Source organism: Aplidium turbinatum, chromosome 13 (assembly GCF_918807975.1).
Source record: "Aplidium turbinatum chromosome 13, kaAplTurb1.1, whole genome shotgun sequence".
Classification (NCBI taxonomy): Eukaryota; Metazoa; Chordata; class Ascidiacea; order Aplousobranchia; family Polyclinidae; genus Aplidium; species Aplidium turbinatum.
Window position 1 is genome coordinate 14,015,823 of NC_137484.1, and position 21,071 is coordinate 14,036,893.

General features: G+C 38.1%; 1 protein-coding gene across 1 annotated transcript in view; it reads left to right on the forward strand.

The window, feature by feature from the left end:
- Window positions 1–18,229, forward strand: part of LOC145782601 (phospholipid-transporting ATPase ABCA1-like) — a 35,049-nt gene extending 16,820 nt beyond the window's left edge. Inside the window, exons 19-48 of the mRNA XM_082594412.1 lie at window positions 619–800; window positions 1,312–1,530; window positions 1,935–2,165; window positions 2,623–2,849; window positions 3,182–3,315; window positions 3,461–3,598; window positions 3,863–4,085; window positions 4,217–4,340; window positions 4,734–4,864; window positions 5,426–5,539; window positions 6,472–6,501; window positions 7,015–7,168; window positions 7,582–7,734; window positions 8,129–8,268; window positions 8,592–8,702; window positions 8,825–8,942; window positions 9,053–9,239; window positions 9,432–9,601; window positions 10,155–10,332; window positions 10,989–11,150; window positions 11,311–11,394; window positions 11,819–11,957; window positions 12,321–12,432; window positions 13,065–13,259; window positions 13,827–14,041; window positions 14,219–14,415; window positions 14,811–15,007; window positions 15,233–15,362; window positions 15,830–15,943; window positions 16,080–18,229. Of these exons, the coding sequence (XP_082450538.1) occupies window positions 619–800; window positions 1,312–1,530; window positions 1,935–2,165; window positions 2,623–2,849; window positions 3,182–3,315; window positions 3,461–3,598; window positions 3,863–4,085; window positions 4,217–4,340; window positions 4,734–4,864; window positions 5,426–5,539; window positions 6,472–6,501; window positions 7,015–7,168; window positions 7,582–7,734; window positions 8,129–8,268; window positions 8,592–8,702; window positions 8,825–8,942; window positions 9,053–9,239; window positions 9,432–9,601; window positions 10,155–10,332; window positions 10,989–11,150; window positions 11,311–11,394; window positions 11,819–11,957; window positions 12,321–12,432; window positions 13,065–13,259; window positions 13,827–14,041; window positions 14,219–14,415; window positions 14,811–15,007; window positions 15,233–15,362; window positions 15,830–15,943; window positions 16,080–16,235 (4,665 nt within the window). The 3' untranslated portion in view covers window positions 16,236–18,229. The remainder of the gene's footprint in view (window positions 1–618; window positions 801–1,311; window positions 1,531–1,934; window positions 2,166–2,622; window positions 2,850–3,181; window positions 3,316–3,460; window positions 3,599–3,862; window positions 4,086–4,216; window positions 4,341–4,733; window positions 4,865–5,425; window positions 5,540–6,471; window positions 6,502–7,014; window positions 7,169–7,581; window positions 7,735–8,128; window positions 8,269–8,591; window positions 8,703–8,824; window positions 8,943–9,052; window positions 9,240–9,431; window positions 9,602–10,154; window positions 10,333–10,988; window positions 11,151–11,310; window positions 11,395–11,818; window positions 11,958–12,320; window positions 12,433–13,064; window positions 13,260–13,826; window positions 14,042–14,218; window positions 14,416–14,810; window positions 15,008–15,232; window positions 15,363–15,829; window positions 15,944–16,079) is intronic.
- Window positions 18,230–21,071: the final 2,842 nt, after the last annotated feature.

Below are 21,071 nucleotides of genomic sequence, written 5' to 3' on the forward strand. Positions count from 1 at the left end.
TTGACCCTGTCGTTCTTCTTTGTTGCACTTCACAATTGTTTGCAACACAATGCGATGCGCGATATTTTTAACTCGTACTGAAAAGCAAGTGCTGAGAAAGGTTTTGAATGCCTAAGTCACGCCCTATGACTTTTCTGTGGTTTATTTGCCTATCTCCACCACCCACTGGAAAGCTCCCTGAAGTGAACCGTTGCAAAGAAGTTTTTCAAAACCATAATTTTGTTGTTTTATTTATTAAATAAGTTATTATATTTGTTGTTTGTATGTACAACGTTTAAAGTTATAGCTTTATTTGTATACTGCCCGATATAACTTATAAAGGTTTCTCGGCAGTCGAGTGTGGCAAGAATTGACAGCGCTATCGCTAAACTTGACTGCCGAGAAACTTATGTTTTTGGAAAAGTCTTGATGGCTAGCGTGGAGGCTACACCGTTGTGGTAAGAGAAACACAATACTCGCTGTTCAATAGGAAGATCTCTACTAAAATAACTGATAAATCCACTTAATTCACCCCCAGTCCTCCATTCTGATGATGTGGTCAACTGGTCATGATTCACTAAACTATACAGATTCCACGATGCCTTTTCTTGTTCACTAATGGTGTTGTATCTCTTTCAGTGCTTGCTTTCCACTGTAGCGTTTGGATACGGATCAGCATATATCTCGCAATATGAGATGGCAGGCGACGGTATACAGTTTGACAACTGGAATTCAAGTCCTGATCCTAACGACCAATTGACGTTTCTTATCTCGATGCTCATGATGCTTCTGGATGCTTTGATCTACATGACACTGACTTGGTACAAGCGTGAAATAGCTATCCAAGTGTTGTTTGCTCAAAACTTCAATGCTGGCAACATCATAAGCTTTGTGTTGTTGACAGCCACCATCAAACACAAATTTATTTCAAAAGATGTTTTTTACACAGCTATTCTTTTCATAGTAGAACTATTCTTTTTAAATGTCACGTACTTAACCTAGTTCATCAGTATTTATTTGTAAATAAGTAGTTTTTTTTTCTTTTTTGCTGCAAGGTCAATTATGCTATTGCAATAAAAATGCCTCTTGTTGTGTTACAAATAGTTTTGCACGTAGCCTACCTCTCACCACCATGCTGTAGTCAAGCTTAACGTCAGAATTTTGTTTCAGACGTGCATACAATGAAACACCCATCGCATTAACCACTGCATTTTTTTATTTTTTACTTCAAATCCAAAGACAAGTGAATGCGATTGTTCAAGCCCTAAATCTTCCTGGATGCTTCTTGCTGACTAAAATATTAGTGCGAGTTGTTTTTATTTTTTGCTTCAGGTACATTGAAAACGTCTTCCCGGGAACGTACGGTGTCCCAAGACCTTGGTACTTCTTTGCAACTCGTTCCTACTGGTGCGGAGGAGGCAAGAAGAGGAGGAAAACAGCTCCTGCGAGCATAGATGTAGATTACTATCAAGAGCAAGGACTCCAACTCGAAGCGGAACCAGCAGACTTGCCGCTCGGTGTTTCTATACGGAACCTGAAGAAAGTGTACGAGTGAGTACCGTGACTGCTTGCCTTGGGGTTTTGCTCGATCAACCTGGTTCCTAATTCCGACCATCTTACTTTTTGTAATATGACAATGCTTGCGATGGCATTTTCACAGCAAAAGATAGGATTGTGTTATAACTGTTGTAAACGTGTCATTCTGAAAAAATTCTTCGATCTTAGATCACTTGTTTGCACAATACGCAAAAAAAACGTGTTTAAGATACAAATTAATGTTTTCAAACAATTGTTTTTGTCATGAAAAATGTGCAAGGTGTGTGTGTAAAAATACTAAAATAAATCAACACTTTTGTCCGCAATAAGCGTTACTGCTCCCGTTGGTGTGAGCGCCGCTTAAGCAATCATATTCACTTCAACTTTTCTTAAAACAAGTTTTGAATGTGTTTTTGCAGCAATGGAAAAGTTGCTGTGGACGACCTATCTCTCAATTTCTACGAGGGACAAATCACCTCATTTCTTGGCCACAACGGAGCGGGTAAGACAACGACAATGTCCATGCTCACTGGTCTGTTCACACCGACCTCAGGCTCAGCTCATATCTACGGAAACGACATTCAAAGCGAGATGGATGAGATTCGCCACCAACTCGGTTTTTGCCCGCAGCATAATGTTTTATTTGGCGAGTAAGTAGATTAATATTCTATGTACTGAACACCTATAATTTGTGTCGGTATTAGATGCTAAGCCCCTCTTACATACAATAATACAGTATATCGACCAGATGGTTTTCCACTATTTTGCATGTTATGAAATATTAGTCATTTTTCTAAAGCTCGCTTTAAGTAATGTTTTTTTTTCAAAGTTTTGAACCCAACTCTGCGTTACCTTCATTTTTTCCACTTAACCCTGATTGTTGATTTTTTTTCTGTGAAGATGCGACTCATCAATTTAAAGTATATCGCACTTTTTTGAATTGCTGGTTTATCGGATTAATGGTTTATCTTTAATTTTCGGTTTGTCTTCATGGATTTATTTCAATTGATAAGGTAAAGCATAAGATTAAAGATCCAAGATACCTCTTTCAAATTTTTGTTTTTGATATTTTCTGGTTCACATAAATAAGGGAATTATTTTCCGCAGCCTCACAGTGTTGGAGCATCTTCGATTTTATTCCGGTTTGAAAAATGCTGCCGGAGGAAACAAAGAAAGTCATCAGGAAATCGAAGCGATGGTCAATGACGTCGGTTTACCTCACAAGAAAAACGACATTTCCCGCCATTTGTCGGGCGGGATGAAGCGAAAGCTTTCAGTCGCTGTCGCATTTGTTGGTGGATCGAAGTGCGTTATTCTCGATGAACCAACAGCAGGTAGGTCAAAGCGTCAACGTTACTTGGTCGAGCTACAGACATTGTAGCTAAACTACTTTCTCCAGTACATTGCTAGTTGTGTCACACAAAACAAACAGCTTTTATTGAAACGCAAATATTCTAAACTTTAATCAGTTACCTATAAAAAGTTGTTTCAAGATTTGTTTGCCAAATAAACATCCAGGTTATAAAACCTACCAGAACATTGACCCCATTACATCAGGGTCAGCATTGTGCTGGTCTGGCACAAGCAGCACAGTTTAAACCCAGCACTGAGTGATATATTATCTAAAGCGCGATTCCTCATAAAATCACAAACTCATCATTTCCAGGAGTCGATCCTTACGCGCGTCGTGGGATCTGGGATCTTCTTTTGCGCTACCGTACCAATCGGACCATCCTTCTCTCAACCCATCACATGGATGAGGCTGATCTCCTTGGAGACAGGATCGCGATTATATCACATGTGAGCGTCTGATCATGTGCATTGATACAATCCGGCAGGCGTAGATAGTGGATAGTAGTAGATGAGGTTGACTTGTGTACCCACATAATGAATGTAATGTTACTTTTCTTATTAGCAAACTGACGACTCGACATTTTTGTTAAAGGGAAAATTGCAGTGTTGTGGGTCGTCTCTATTCCTGAAAAGCTCTTTCGGCGTTGGTTATTACTTAACAATAGTTAAGAAGACTGATCAGGAAAAGAATTCAAACAACATGCTGAAACAACAGGATGCCATCACCAAGGTTTGTATTCAACGTCTTCAAACTTCAATTTGTGCAACGTCTTCTTGCTTAAAGTGGTTTTTCAGCACTCTACAGTTCCCACTTCTGACATTACGTATTTTTTTATTTTGTTTTTAAAGTCTGAGTAATGTTTTTTCTACGTCTACGTTTTTACGTTTTTTTTTCTATTTTCTTCTTTTTGATTAAAATATTGTCACTTTTTGTTAATAAACAACGTTTTTTTTCGTAACTATTCCGTCTTTTTTATATTTGCATCATTTTTAGATCTCAGACGAAGGATTTGAATCGAATTTTGATAACTCATCTGTAAAACCTTCCTCATCTCGGTCGTCCGCCACTCCGAGTCCTTATCCTGGCTCGGATGCAGCATCCGGGGATGCAAGCAACATTAGTGAAAAAGAGTCCTCCCTTGTCTCTTCCGTCGCTCAACCAGCCATCATCACTGAGAAAGATAAAGGACCCAGCGAACTAAATGATGTCGTGCCAGGCAAGTTGTGTAATTTTCTTGTGGATAAGTTTTAATATTTTGTTCACTTTTATTGACTGTCATTCAAGCCTTGGCTTATTCACTGCGCAAGTGTATGTTCAACTAGATTTTGTTAATTTTGTGAACAATAGATTTTGTCCAATCATCTCACGTGATCAACCTCGTGCGGAAAACTATTCCCAAGTCGAAGCTACACGAGGAAAACCCTCGGGAGACAACCTTTGTTCTGCCATACTCCGCGCAAGCTTCTGGAAAGTAAGATAAACTTAAAATTTTGGCTGATATTTGGTGCCTACTGCTGAAAGCATTGTCATTAATGTATTTTCTATTTTGTCATTATTATTACCACTCGTGAGAGTGGCTTAGAAATCAGCCGTGCACACGACACAGCCATACCGAACAAATATTATCTGTACTGCCATCATTGCATTTTCATTATTATTTCTTTCATAATTTCTATGATTATTATCATCAGTATTAACATTATCACAACGCCGTCAGCTTTTTTTGCTATTATATTATCATTACTAGAACTATCATCATTTGCATTATCATTAGTATTACCGTTATAAGTATATTGCGAGTAGAATGTTGCACAGAAGTATATTGTCATCGTTGTCACTGTAGTCATCACGTGATGCGTTTCAGGTTCAGCGAGTTGTTTCGTAAGTTAGATGAATGTGATGTGACGTATGGATTGACCGATACAAGTCTTGAGGAAATATTTCTTAGCGTCGCGGAGCAGGATAAGTCGGAAGGAAAAGAGGAAAAAAGTACATGTGCGTATTACGTGCTTGCGCTTTTCTGTGTTTTGTCATTCGCTATTTTAATTCAAGAAGTCATTTTCAAAAAGGGCTATTTCATCTATGCAACAGCAGCAGCAACTGAATCTCCTTGTTGTACCAGATGTCAATATCATCAATTTTAATTCCCTAAAAATATAAAATAAACTTGACTTGAAATAATAATAATGCAGTCAATGAGTTGTGCATTAGTTCAAATTTTTGTTGAGTATTCTACAAAGATTACTGATACAGCTACGTACATAATCAATAATTATTCTATACCAAGGAGTTCTTGTAGATTTGTATCTTTGTCCTGCTTGGGGTTGCATGAAAGTCAAACACGAAACTACATCCTTTCAAATTTGAAAAAAAAAATTGCTCCACGTGGGTGCAACAATCTCATGGGTTTGTGTTGAAATAAGATAGCTTACTTGATAAGATAAAGTAACGTATTGTAATATTCTATTACAACTTGCCATACCTTGACTGTGTATGTACTGACCAACTTGGCTTCGACCCCATAAAGATCATGTTTATGTTTTTATTATCCCTCAGGTTGTTTTTGCATTCCAAGACGTAAACAACAAGTCGTGTCCCAGCTCCCAGAACTCGAAGGCCAAGCGCGTTTCAGTCGAACTCGTCGATCAACCATGCGTAGTATCCACTCCGGTAATACAACAGCATGAGTATCGGCATGTGCATTTTGGTTGATATTTATGAGCAACTCACAAAGTGTAACGTAAATATCGTGATGACTCCTTTGCACGTCAATTTAATTCAACCGCATGCATGGAACCAGCGAGGGTCTAGCTTTCTGGAATTGGTTGCGCCTTTAATTTTGGATATTGTTTTGCTTCAAAATGTAAAAACTAAACGCATTATCAGCAAGCTTTCAAAAAATAAACTTTTTTAACAAAAAATAAAAAACCCAAAATGAAGATATCATTCTCATGTTCAAACGTTTCGAAAACTAAACTGCTTTCATTTTCATTGCTATTAAATTAATTGAAAATGAAAACAGTTTAGTTTTCGCAACGTTTACTGAACATTTTAGTATCTATATTTCAGGTTCTTTATTTTTTATTAAACTGTTTTCATCTTCAGTGCTGAACAGTTTGCTGAACATGAGTTTAGTTTTGACATTTTGGTCTATTTATTCTTTGCTTTGCTTAATTTCATTAATTTTTGCAAGCAAACCTTATGTAATCGCAGTCTTGCTCTTGCTGCACTTCTATCTTGACACTGCACTGTCAATTGTTTTGTCTGTTGCTAGCGATCTCTTGACATCGGTATGATGCCGCTAAAGCTTCTTTACTTTTAAAGCTGCATTTCCAATATTTTTCACAACATGTCCTCATTCCCAGACAGCAAAAATTCGTCATTTTTGCATTGACTCAACGTCTGCAGACGTTGAGACAATGTAAAACTGTCAGATTTTCCTGTCTGGGTTATTACCTTTTTTTCGATAAAGAAGCACTCACGAAAGGCTAATGATAATAATTAATAAAAGCGTAATTACAACGTTGTTGTTAAAATCATTCTGTTTGAAATATACATTGCATGTTTGTGCCTTTAATCTGCATGGCTTGATTATATTTCAGAGCTCTACGCACGCTCAACATCTCCATTAGGTTAGTAATAAATCCACCACCATTTTGCATCTTATTTGAATGTTGATTAATTGCAGTTGAATTTTTTGTTTTGTTTCAGTTACTTTTCAATGCAGCATCGCGTCAGAAATTTATTTTACGCTAAACGAGAGATGAAAACAAACTTTTGCGTTTCACGAACACTGAAGCAAGTTGTAAAATTTCAACTCACAAAATAGCGACTGCTTGACGTGATAGTGAGGGCACTTGGCCGACCCTCGAAAAGGCGACGGTTGGTCTCCGCTTAAGAGCATGCGGCATTGTTATTGGCAGAACGCTAAATGGCATGCCTGAAGGTGGACACGAAGATTTGCTTTCATACTTCCCCGTGCATTTATTTAAATCTTCGTCAACCAGTGATTGGTCAGTGAAGATTTAGCCTTGATACGCCGACAAAAAGTGCTTAAATAAAATTATAAACTGCATTTCTTAAGTTTGTTAACAGTGAAACTATGGTTAATTAGTTATGCATCTAACAGTTATCCTTGTATTCAGTTGAAAAGGAGACCTTCAACGACTTTGACGACGACATATTTGAAAGTGAAGCTGATGACGGGTCAAAAGGTCAAGGGTCATACAAAGTAGAGGGGAAAAAGTTGGTCTGGCAGCAATTTAAAGCCTTGTTTGTAAAACGATTCCACCATGCAAGGTACGTCATGATTGAGAAACTCACCGTCTCCAGATTCTTCGAGATTTCCTGCTGTAACACCAGCAAGAACAACTGGCACTGATAAATGTTAACAGGGCTTTGTAATGTTTACATTTTGTAAGCCAAGGTTTATTTTTCGAATGCAACAATACAGGGTCACAGAGTAGTCAGTTGCCACCCTCTAACAAAAAGTTAAATAAACCGCTCAAACTAAGTTGAACAAAAAAGCGTGAAATTGAAGGAAGAAATTATAGATCACATATTCTTGTTTTTTAACATGGTAACCTTCTCTCGTACCAGATTATTCAATTATTTGTTTACAATGAACTTTTATTCAACTTTTTTTTTAACAATTATGCTTAAGAATAACAAGAAAAACATGATACTGAAACCCTCCAACTCGTTTTCTACAGGAGGAACACAAAAGGCATCATCGCGCAGATTATTGTCCCAGCTGGATTTGTTGCCTTGGCTTTGTTGTTTGCGCTTATAGTACCTCAGGTTAAAAGCTTCCCCCCACTTGAACTACAGCCCTGGATGTATGGGGATACCAACACGTTTTACAGGTACTTGTTGAGAATAGTTTACCAGCTGGAAGCACCTTAAAGATCCTTTATAAAATTATAAGTGACCAGTTTGCAGATTATAACTTCTTGTTTTGTATTTTGTGAACTGTTCTATGCAAGAACTGTTCTATGCAAGAACTGTTCTATGCAAGAACTGTTCTATGCAAGAACTTTTTCGCATGACATATTGTTTGGTAGTGTCAATTATTTCAAGTTCACATCTGTTTGCGTTTAGTGCTTTTCTGGTAGAGCTTTCAAAAATCTTATCAAGGTGAACTTTTGATGAACTTTTTAAGACAGTTGGGTTGTCAATGCGATAATAAACTCATTCACTGACCAACCCATCAACGTTTTGGACTGAATTGCAACAATGATTAATCGAGAACTATTCCAGCGACGACTTGCCGAACAGCAGCCTGTCATCCGGTGTGAGCCAGTCATTACTGGATAGCCCGACTCTGGGAATGAGATGCGTCACTGGATACCAACTGCTGAATGAAAATGGCACCCTGTTGTCCTGTGAACATCAACAGAGTAAGCATCGGCAACGTAGTAACAATTAAATTTTGCTTAACCGCGTTTGCTTGGTTTCGTTTTCACATTTTGTATTATTTTCGTAACTTAAGGCTACTAAAACTGTATTTTTAAACTTAAAGCAAACTGTATTTCTGAATTAAAAAATGAAGAAAAAGGTGGAATGTATTTTACTTGTCCCTTTATTGCTTTCCGCGATTTTCCTTGGTTTCAGTCCGAAGCAAACAAATTAGGTATTTTTACTGATTTAATGTAAAAAAAAAGTCTGATTTGCTGTCTAATCTTCTACTGAGAGCATTTCCACTCACATCCCGTTATTTCAGACGGTCCGTGGCAAGATCACACAGAGATTGCTGGTTTCAGCCAAGACGTGTCGTCGAACCAAACTCTCACTTGTGCTTGCACTGATAAGGAAACCAGGGTTCTACTTGCTGGTAAAGTTGAATTTCAAATTTGTTGGTAGTTTTTTTATCAGTATTTTCAATTTTTGTTGGTAGTATTTTGTAGTTTCAAAAATGCAGTGAAAATTGTTTAGAAAATTATTGTTTGTTATCAGAATGTCCTGTCGGTGCTGGTGGTTCTGCAACACCACGTGTCTTAACGCAGTCTTCTGATTGGATGTACAACATGACCGGACGTAACCTTTCAGATTGGCTTGTGAAAACGGTCGACCAGTAAGTCAATCAAGTTGATGCCTGCCACTTTTCCGCGATGCTTTGTTAGTTACTTTTTCTGTGACACTCATCGTCAACTTTGCAGCAACACACTCCTTTTGCTTTTTTAGGTTCATACGAACCCGTTTTGGAGGGTTATCGTTAGGAGAAGTTTACTATCGTGGCTTCTCAGCCGCCCAGATCCAGCCAGTGATTGAGTTTGTTGAGGCGAACAGCAATTTTTCACTCGCGAACGCCAGCAACAACCAGACCGTGAACAGATTTGTGGAAAATCTTGCCCGCAGTGAAAATGCAAAGGTATTATATAAGTTAACGTCTAAATAACGTTTCTTGAATTCCCAAACGAAAGAAAACTGACAACCCAAACAAGTTGTAATGTTCATGTGATATTTTTAGAAAAGTAGCTACTTCAGAGTGAATAAGTTGAGAGTAGTTTTGCTTGTTGTGTCGCAATTTTTCCAGTTTCGACTTATCCTAAATTCTTTTCAGGTTTGGTTTGACAACAATGGGTTTCACTCGATGCCAACTTGGCTGAATATCTTAAGCAACGCAGCTTTGCGCTCGTCTCTTCCTCCTGGTGAAAATCCAATGGAGTACGGCATCGCTGCGATCAACCATCCTCTGGAGTTCACCAAATCCACTGTTGACCTTGCAGCGTTGTGAGTTTTGTAAAGGACAAGCTTAACAAGATATTAAAATCAGTACTTTTTACATTGAATCAGCGTCTGAAGATTTTGAAACGATGTCAGAAGGACGGATTTTGCAAATAGATAACGATTTCCAACTACTTGGATTTCATAGAGTTCAGTTACAAGTATAACATTTTCCTCCTCAAACAACGACTTTGAATATTTTAAACTTCATGCAGTTCTCCACTTTGCTCCATTTCTTGAAGTTGTGGCTTGACCCATGTTGTAACGGCTACTTTCTATTTCGTCTCTGACATTGCTCTAAGCAGAAATTTTAAAATAGGGTGAAATTTTAGTATTTTGATACAAACTTTTTTTGTGTTATCTGATGACTTGTTGCATAAGTTACAGGTAAACTCATACAAAAACAATTTCTAAGCACCCCTTGTTAAAATAACACCTTTACAAACTTCCCAGGTGTCAAATCTAGCATTTATATAAAACTCTGGGACGTTAAAACTACATAAAATCGTTTTATGCCAATTAAAAAACAATCGTAGTCAACATGAATGCTGTTTTCCAGGTCCCAGTCAATCACAGACACGCTGATATCGATATCTGTCATCTTCGCTCTGTCCTTCATTCCTGCCAGTTTTGTTATATTCTTGATTGAAGAGAAGGTCACCAAAGCGAAACATCTTCAATTCGTAAGCGGAGTGAACCAGTTCGTATACTGGATATCAACTTTTCTTTGGGATATGGTAAGAACATTGTCATTGTTTAGAAAAAAATAGCTTCAGAAACTTCTGTTTCAATAAAGTGGTATGAAACTGAATGTGTTTAGGTCAGAAATTTGCAAACTCGTAGCACTGCCTGGCCAAATTCATAGAACCAGCTTGGTCCGCGGGCCACAGCTGTGTTCTACATAGTGATAGGCTATGTGGTCTATGTAGTGACTATGTAAAATACATAAGTTAAGTAGCCTCAACGTAGGCAAAGTGCGGTAACACGCCATCAGCACTGTGACAAGTAAGCTATATCCTTGAAAGGAACAATACTACTGTACTGTCAAGTTCCCGTACTTGCGTTCACTGAAAATATCTATTGTTCACTATAATTAATATGACGAATGTGCACGCACTAAAATGACCACGCAGCTACCTCGCATAGCTCGCCTAATTTCACACCGGTTGAACTTGTGGGGTTGAAAAAATAATGTTTATCACACGTTGTAAACTTGAGACATAAATGAAAATCATCTAGCGGGCCACACTTTATTTAAATTCCGGACCTTTCCCCCGGGCCAAAAAGTTTAAGCTCGCAGGCCAAGGTTTGCACAGCCCTGATTTAGGTCATGCATTAAACTTTTTATTTTTCTGGAAATCACCTTTAAATTAAAGGGACATTTGCTTTCCAGGTGAATTACATCATTCCAATTATTATTGTCCTTCTTATTTTCCTTTGCTTTCAAACCAAAGCATATGTGTCACCTGATAACTTTCCGTGCTTGGTGAGTCTGCTACTTCTCTATGGATTTTCAATCACGCCAATGATGTACCCTGCCAGTTTCTACTTTGAGGTAAGTTTGTGTTTCACGATGCTGCCCAGCCAACAATTTCAATATTATTACATTGAGTCAACGTATCAAGTCTAAGAAATCAATGTGAAAAAGGATTGATTTTCACTATATTTTATATCAGTGCATTTATGCATTTTGCATGAATTGAATATATTCTCAGGTTCCCAGCACGGCATACGTTGTTTTGACCTGTGTCAACCTGTTCATTGGGATCAATACCAGCATTGCCACTTTCATCTTGGAGGTTGGTGAAGTGTGTTAATAACGTTTGGCTGGATCGTTATGACTTTTCAGAACTATATCATTCAAATGCGATTATGTTTCGCTACCTAATTGCTGTTGGAGGAATTGACCTCTTTAAAGTTGTAAAATATGATATTAAAGTTATAAGTTTGTTCGACCCGTTCAATTAGAATTGTTACAAATTTTTTTGTTTCTTTTTTTCGACCTTGAATTTTTTGTTGTTGACTGAATGTGAGAATACTTATCTTCAAACTGAGAACTCTTTTTTAGGAGCTTATCTTTTGGCAATTTGAAAACTTGTGCAAGCTTTGAATCACTAACGCAGGCTTGGTCACCGATATTGACAGGATGAAGTTTCCGCTTATACTTAAATTGCATTCACGTTAACAGGTCACTTTCTAATTCTCCGCTACTGCTTTTCACAGCTTCTTGACGATCCCATCCTCACTGAAGTGAATTCATACTTGGTCCAAGTCTTTCTGATCTTTCCACAATATTGTCTTGGCCGAGGCCTCATCGACATGGCTCTCAATCAAGCCTACGCCGACGCCTATGCCTCGTTTGGTTCGTTATTTTCTAACGTTTTCTCTTCTGAAAAATAGATTTGTGCACATTTATCATAGCAAGCAATGAGGAACATAGTGAATGATGGCAACTGGTTATTGCGAGACTTTATATTTCAGTAGCTACATTGATCAACAAACTCGATGCACCAACTGAACTTTTACATTTAATTGACTTATGCTAATGGTTTTCAGCTGGTTTGTAGTCACGGCCCCCTTTCAAAGAATTATCAAGCTTGCGGACAGAATGACCAAAAATTAAATCTTTGAAGAGATGCATGCATTTTTGGTTCGATTTGTTTCGGTTGTTTCGAAGGTTTATCTATTCTAAATAACTATCGAAACCAGTCACTTCTCATTTCAGGTATCGATAATTACGTGAACCCGTTCACGTTTACTTTGGTTGGAAAGAACTTGATGGCGATGGCGATCGAAGGCGTTGGCTTCTTTGTTATCACTGTGCTCATACAATACAGGTTTGCTCGGCGCGAGACATTTGTTGACTGACTGACGCAGAAGTAGAACCCAGATCTGGCCCGAACTTTACACTTTTTGTCTAACTGTTTTCTTGCCTTGAATCTGTTTCAAAGATAAAAGCGCCGTTGGCTTTTCAAGGTTCAACCGCGTCCATCTTTGGACCGATGTTTTTTACTCATTGCTATATTAGAAAGGAATGGATCAGTTATAATAGAATTTTATCCCATTATGGCTGAACTGCTACCACTCTTCATCGATGGGGCTATCAAAACACATCAATCTGTCCAAATTGCGAAAAAAAGCAGACAAACTGGTGATCATGTGATTTTAGACTGTTTAATGTTTATGGACTGCACTACCCGGTGATTTCAACACAGTTTACCAGTACGGAAACGTTATTTAAAAACTGGCTACAAACGAACTATTGCTCTTTTGTTGTTTTTCAAAAACTTCCCGCAATCCATGCAATCTCAAAGGAAGTGATACTTATAGTAACTGCTTTCTAACACTGACCCAGGGAGACAAATCTTTTTTACGTTGATTTAGCGTCCGCAGACATTAAATCAATGTAAAAACGATGCATTTTACCAGCTGTAGAAGTCTTTCGCTAACGCTTTCTGATCATTTTTAGGTTCTTTGTCAAGCCACGCAAAGTTGTCACTCACAGCCATGACCAACCGTTCGACTTGACTGAGCATGATGAAGATGTCGTAGCTGAGCGGAAGCGTCTGATTGGTGGAAACAGTGATGACATATTGCAACTCAATAACTTGACAAAGGTTTTCCGCAAACAAGGAGCAAATACAAATCTCATTGCTGTGGACAGGTAAAGAAACTTATTCATCCTACACTGCCCTTGGAAGGTTATTAAGTTATCATGACTTTAGCTTGAAGTGGCATGTCAAGAAATCGTTCTTTGATTTTGTCGTTGCAATTCATTTTAAACTTTTGACTTGAAAAACGCACAAAGGTTTTTTTAAGGGATGAAATTTCGTTCGGAATGGCAAACTCGAAGCTGCAGGTTTTCGTCTGACTCTCTTCGGGAGCTTCGAGCTATGTGTAACATTCTACTCGCAACTTTCAAGCTTTTTACCACCAATCAACTCTTTAACAGAAAACTGAACAAAACAATCGTATTCGAGCAAAAAAATAAAACACAGAGAATGCTCTTTTTTGAATTGTTGTCTGTTGTTTTATAAACGCTTTCTTTGTTCAAAAAGAGTCACATCTTGTGTGAAAGGATTTGATTCATAAACAAATTGCTACTATTATCTGGCCTTGGTTTGTTAAAGTTCAAAAAATGTTCACAAGTTACATGCTGTTTTCGTGCTAATTTACGTGAAGTATCATGCGAAGCATGACCGGCCATCCTTACTATATCTTCATCTTTTAGATTATGCTTTGGAGTTCCAAAAGGCGAATGTTTCGGCTTGCTGGGCGTGAATGGGGCCGGCAAAACAACGACCTTTAAAATGCTGACCGGTGACGAAACACCAACTGCTGGTGACGCTTCAATATGTGGCCGAAGTATCCTTGGCGACCTCAGGGAAGTGCAGCAGAACACAGGATATTGTCCGCAGTTCGAAGCTCTCAACAGCTTGCTAACAGGTAAAATTCCTCAAATCCTGAAGTAGTATACCAGACAACAAATGAACCGTTTTTTTACATTGATTCAACGTCTACAGACGGGATGTATTGGGATATATTTTTGATCGTGTTACGTTGATACAGCGTCTGTTTGAGGTACACTGCGTATAGCTGTTGAGTATCGCGTTTATTTCAAAGGTCGCGAGCATTTGATATTTTACGCCAAACTTCGCGGCGTCCCCCCTGAAGACACCGATCGCGTGGCGGACTGGGCTATCAACAAGTTCGGCTTGAAGATCTACGCCAACAAACCAGCTGGTACCTACAGTGGCGGGAACAAACGCAAGCTAAGTGCAGCCATCGCTTTTATTGGATGTCCTCCTGTTGTCTTCCTGGTAAGCGGGTGATTGGTTCCGCTTTTAATTTTTTAGTTTCATTTTATGTCAGATCTTCTAAATTTTGTTAATAGTCCACAGGCTGGCATGCTTTTCTTTAACAGGGCCATCGACCTGAGTTCAATACCCGTAGCGTTATTTCACCTACTTTACAAAAATGGCACCTAGTTTTGCTCCAGCTTATCACTCGCTCTTGATTTTGTCTAGGCTAAGGTAATAATGTATTCGACTTTATCTCTATATGGCTGCACTGTGGAAAAAACACTAGGAACAACACAAATGTGCGACTGACCAATTATTATCATTATCACCTTGCAATACGTAGAACAGGAAACGTCTAATCGTGAAGATAGAAAGAAAAGAAGATATAGCCATGATTTTTTTTCACTCACCAGGATGAACCGACTGCCGGAATGGATCCGATGTCTCGGAGATTTCTCTGGAGCAGAATCTCGGAAGCAGTCCGAGGAGGTCGTTGCATTGTCCTCACTTCGCACAGCATGGAGGAATGTGAAGCATTGTGCAGCAGACTCGCAATCATGGTCAATGGACAACTCAAGTGCTTGGGCAGCCCTCAACACCTCAAAAACAAGTAAGTTGACTCCAGGCCCAGACAGCAAATGAACCATTTTTACATTGATTCAACGTATGCAGACGTTAAATCAATGTACAAAACGGTTGATTTGATGTCTGGGGATGTTTCTGGAAAGTTTGTTATGTTTTTTGTACGTTTGTTAGACGGTTTTTTTTCGACCACCCTCGTACAGCGATACTCCCTATTTTTGCTTGCAATATTTTAGGCTTTTTATCGTTTTAGATATGGTGAAGGATACACAATAACCATCAAGGTTGCCGGTTCAGACTCCGACTTGGAAGCCGTCAATGAATTCATTACTTCTTCATTCGCCGATGCCACCTTGAAAGAACACCACTGCAATACGCTGATGGTAAATTAAATGCCTACATTGTCAGAGTACTACCCAGACAGCAAATCAACCACTTTTTACATTGATTTAACGTCTGCAGACATTTTCAATGTAAATCAATGTAAAAAAACGGTTGATTTGCTGTCTTGGATACATGACTGTATTTGTATACCACTTTAGGATTTTTTTTTATCCCAAATTGCAAAAAAAATATTATCCTACACTGTAGAATTGTCTTTTGATTCCTTGCATCGGCTGCTTTTCAACTGATGTGAAAATAATCGAGTGACCTTTAACCTACTTTTGTTACTACGCAATCAATGATACTAATAATTGTTCAGTTGCTGCCCATCTCGCGTAGCAGACGTTACAAACAGCGCATGTCAAACTCAATCTATTCTTGATATCCTTACTACAGTACAATAAATAAATATAAGCGAGGCATCAACGTCAACACACACTTTATTATGCTGCCTTCTCTTCTACAGTACCAGTTGCCCTCTGAACATGTGCGGCTGACTTATTTGTTCGACACGCTTGAAAGCAACAAAGAACGAATGCGCGTTGAAGATTATTCTGTCAGCCAAACAACTCTAGATGAGGTAATGGTTGAGGCTTTTGGGCTATTTGACAAAAGCTTGTACTTTAGCATTTATGTTGCTACGTCGTGTTTTTTCATCAAACTAATTCTCTTAATATTATAATGAGATTTGTTACATAATATTATTTTTTTTAAAGGTTTTTGTAAGTTTTGCGAAGAATCAAACTGACGGTTTGGAAGAGCAGGAAATGCAACCGGACCCTGATTCAGTGGATGTGCCTGATGGGATATCGATGAACGAACTCGTGTTGGGTGGTCCACCTCCAAGCAGCAGAGAAAACCTTATATCTTGAAGTTCTTGTTTGTGTATCGTATCAATGCAATTTATTGAATACCGTATCAATGCAATTTATTGAACCGTTGTAGCTTCTCAGAGAGCAAAATCCGTCATTTTTGCATTCATTCAACGTCTGCAGACGTTGAATCAATGTCAAATCGACGAATTTTGCTGTCTGGGTTGAAAACTCATGAGAATGTAAATGGACTGCAAACAGCAAAGTCTGTTTTTACAACATTTTGCTTTTGTTTTTATCACAATATTTTTAGTTTCCTTTGCTTGTGATGTTTTGTAGCGTTTCTATTGCAAAAACCTGACAAAGTCTAATCTAGTTCATTTATCATCTTAACATTGATAATTGTAGTTTTGTCTCTTATTCGCTTGTAGGAGTTTTTTATTTAACCTCCCAACTCGAGCTGTTTCTCTTATAACAACTTTTATTAAAAATGAAAGTTCAAGCAAAACTGTAGATCTCTCTGAATCATATGCAAATTTCTATGTTCATCTGCACTGTTGAATCATTCAATGATATTGATGCACTGAAGGTGTCTAGTCATTGCAGCATCCACTGGTATCATGCGAAAATATACTCTGTTTTGTTTGTCATTGTCTCAACCTGTTTGCAGTCATCCGCACGTCGCAACCTTAGTCTGTCAAAGTTCTTTCCGTAGCGCTTGCACTTGGCGATTGCACTTGGCTACTCGTTCCTGGGTTAAACCTCTCATGGTTGCTTTCTCTAATGGAACTTGTTGCAACTCGAGAAAGACTGTTTCTTTATAAAATACACTGAATGCTGAAGTCATTTAATTCATGTTTTCTGATTCGGATTTTTGTTTGGTTCCGAAGGCTTTAATTTAGTTGTATTGATTCAAATAGAATTTTTATGGGCTATTATAAGGTGGTTTCTATTTCAGTAAATGTAGTTACATATAACGCGATATGCACGGTGAGTAGCGTTGATAGGAGGTTCCCGTGTGTACCTTTGTATATGGGCTGTGGTCTGTGGATAAGTTTTGGGGCGCTGTACCAGAATACCGCATATTCCTTTTCTGTAATGTGTTTTTATCAACGCTTTTTCAGCAACAATCCTTGCTTTTTAAGAGAGAACTAACTCTCTACGATGATTTTAGTAGCACTGTTCCGTTCTTTGAGGTACTTTTTGTTTTCAAAGGTGTCTTGTAGTTGGATGCAGGTATTTTATTGGTACCGGGCCCAAATTATTCTCTCAACGGCCCCGTGCATCGTATCCTAATGAACATGGCTTCAGTGTCTCGGAGTGAATATGCAGTGTGACCAAAAAGTAGCTTTGCGCTTATCACACAAGCACTTGGGTTTCAATAACCGTAAACTCAAGTCAAATTTATAACTTCAAGAATATTTTATGTTCGTGGCATTTAAAAAGTAAGGTGTAAGTCCTTTGCAGCATGCTGGATAAGTGATTGTAAGCATATTTGAAATATAGTTCAATAACTGTAGGCTAATATACTATTAGGCCTTTCTGTAGGCCTGCTATGATCTTACAGTAGCCCACATCTCAAAACACCCATCCAAGCTGTTTTGTCGTAACTTACGTTGTTGCACGTTCGACTCCTGTTCAAATAGGTATTTTCATTCAAGTTTTAATGTGAGCTATTTTTTATTGTTTGATTTTTAATTTTCGTTTTTTTTTGCAATTGCAATCATTGTAAATATGCACATTAATCACATTTGCTTTTTGTTTAACCCTGTGAGCTCCAAGCTTTTTTCCACTGTCACAATGCAGGTCTGTTGTACGAGTGCCATCATCACTTAATGGTTATCACGTTTCAACTTTCTGGGCTGGATTTATTTAACCACATCTTTGGCTCCTCTAGTATCGGTTTTGAATTAGTTCTTTCAATTTCTAGAGTTTAAATGAAGTATTCTCATCTATTGGCATTTCTCAAGCATGTTTTTATCGTTTTGCACTAATTTCGTTTTTGTCACGTTACTGTGCATAATGTCTAAGCTAATAAATTACTTTGGTTCTGATTCTTTATGAAGTTATTATTATTATTTATTTGCATCAGACAAGAATGTCCATACTCGAATTAACAAATCAAAAAAATACACAAAAAATAAATGGCATTCAGTTGAACACAAACAGCAGCGGAGCAAAAGTAGCCAGAAGACAATTCAGCACAATCACTGGCAGATACAATGGACTGAGGTCAGCTCAGCAAAACTTGACGGACTTTTCTCATGAAAGAATGAAAGCAATAAGTAAATCGCAAAGAACGAAAACCATATAGAATAATAGATACATGTTGTTTACAGTATAGCCCAGTGATTCCCCAACTTTTTTTGTTGACGGTTGACCTTTGAAAACTTATAAACACTCGCGACGCCCCAATAAATTCAAAATTTCGCAAATTTCAACTTGTATTAAAAATAGTATCACAAAATCATGTTTGTTTAAAAACTGAAAAGATTTAATGTGAGCAATGAGCTTGTTGCTCTATCCACATTTTATCAAACCGCGATCCAACGTTTGATAACAAACTGATATTGCACCACGCATCTTGCGTTCATTGTCCATCTTATTACGGCACTTCGACTTGATTACTGCTGCTTAGCAGAATGTTCTATTAGCAGTAATCAAGTATTCTATTACAATTTACAGTTTAATGCGATGGCTGCGCTTGGCAAGTATATCAATGACTGCGTCATACTCGAGTACAATATCCTTGTTTAAATCAGGGCTTTGGAGCAGGCATAAGTTGCTCCAGCTCCGGAGCTCTCTTTTATCATAAATTAGCTCCTGCTCCGGAGCTTATAGATACACGTCTCCAGGCTCCGAAAAGTGCTTTCATTAAAATAATGACGACATATCAATTTAATTTGTAAAGCTTAAAATTGACTGCAGTCAACTGTTGCTAAAAAATGGCACAACTTTATGAAAATTAAGGTACTTTCATCAAAATGTCATGCGGAACTGCGTTTCAAAACATATTCGTTAATTCGACGTCTGATTACGCAAATAATTTCTTAATTCTGTGAAGGGTTGCTGTTAAATTATGTGAATTTGCCAATAGTAGTAGCATCTTATGAAATACATCGGAGCCGGAGCTTTTTTTCTAACAACTGGCTCCAGCTCCACTTGAATTTCACGTAGAGCTCCGGCTCCAGCTCCGTTGAAAATGCACGGCTACGGCTCCAAAGCCCTGGACTAAATAACATGATGCGCGTTTTTCTGGTGCAAACTATGCTGAACTATCACAAGATGTATAAGGTGATAATCTGTTTTTGTTCCGACGTTTTGTCAATCAAACACGACTGACTTCTTCAGGGGGAAAGGTCAGGTAGTGACTACGGTATCTCTCCAGCATGGAAAAACGCAGGACCATGTTGCTGTAAACCAACCAAACATGCAAAATGAAATTCAACTTTCAAACAAATAATATCGCGCAAATTTTGACACTAGAAACAAGAGTGTAAATGTCACCATTCAACAACAAACTTAAATAACGGCATAGTGGGGAGAGAATGAACCGTATGAGTCACGAAAAATCAAATTATAGGCCTTATACGCAACACTACACAGTTTTCATTTGGCATAAAACCAGTTTAAATACATCAGACAAAAACTTACAATAGCTCCGATAGGCCAGTTTGTTAGCGCCTAACTTCGTGAACGAAGAAGCTTCAAGATCAAGCTGCGCCAGTTCGACTCTCAGGGTGTGCGCTTGAGTAACGCATTCTAAGGACTGCTCTCCATTCAGCGGCACCTAACAGATGGAATAATTCTCCGGGAACAAGACTTCAACAATCGGAAATTTTACTCTGTCAATCTCGGTAACCGGCCCTGCGTCAAAAGCCTCTACAAGTAAGTTAGGCTATGTGAAACTGCCAGGAATAACCTATCAAGGCTTTGTCAGTCCGAGGATAAAGATTCAAAACCAACCAGGCAATAGGCTACTTTTTTTTATAACTTAAATAGTAGGAAAAGAGATACCGTCATTTCGAATCATTACATGAAGCTTTTGATTGAAAACCGGCTTTCAGAAAACTTTCGTTTTTGATAATCACTTTCACTGGAGATCAGATCACAAAATAACATGGAGCAATTCTAAAAGTTGAAAGTGATTAAGACCATTCACATCAGAAATTGTGTTCCTGGTGTGAATGGTAAAAGGAAACAAACATGCGTCATTTTTGGTGCGACATTTTTGTATGCTGAAGACAGTTTTGTATGTTCGGTGTGAATCTCGCCTTAATCTTGACATTTTTATCGAACTCTTATTCTTTGCAGAAGTCTTTATTTTCTAAATAAAAACGCCTTTTTTGTTTGCTTTTGAAATTTTGTAAAACCGACTGTAGGCTTTGGAAAGGCTTATTTCAAACGTAAATGCCCGGTGATAGTGTGAATTTTTGATTTTTTTAGGCCTATGTTGGAAGTTGCTTGAATCTCGCGTAAACCATTCGATAAAGTTTCTTCTTGGACCAGTGGTTCTTAAACTTTTTGAGACACGCCTCCCTTTTACAATTCTAACAAAATTCGCGCCCCACCTTGTTTTAAAATCAAAAACATTAAGCAGAACAGCAATTCGTTCCCAGGTAATTTGCATTAATGCGAAGGATGTAACTGTTTTTTGGATACTAAATGCTTAATTCGAGGATTAGTAGCAGAAAATGCTCATCTCAGGTCGGCTTCACAGTCAAGTTTGTGTCTAGATTTTGTCTTTATGTTCATGAGAGTAGAAAAAACATTTCCGCACAAGTAGGCCTAAGTGGATAAAAATGGAAAAAGTGTGCGTATAGCCACACAGAGATGTAGGCTACGTATACGCCGCAAATTCTACGACTTTTTGTTTACGCTAACGCTTGCGGCCAC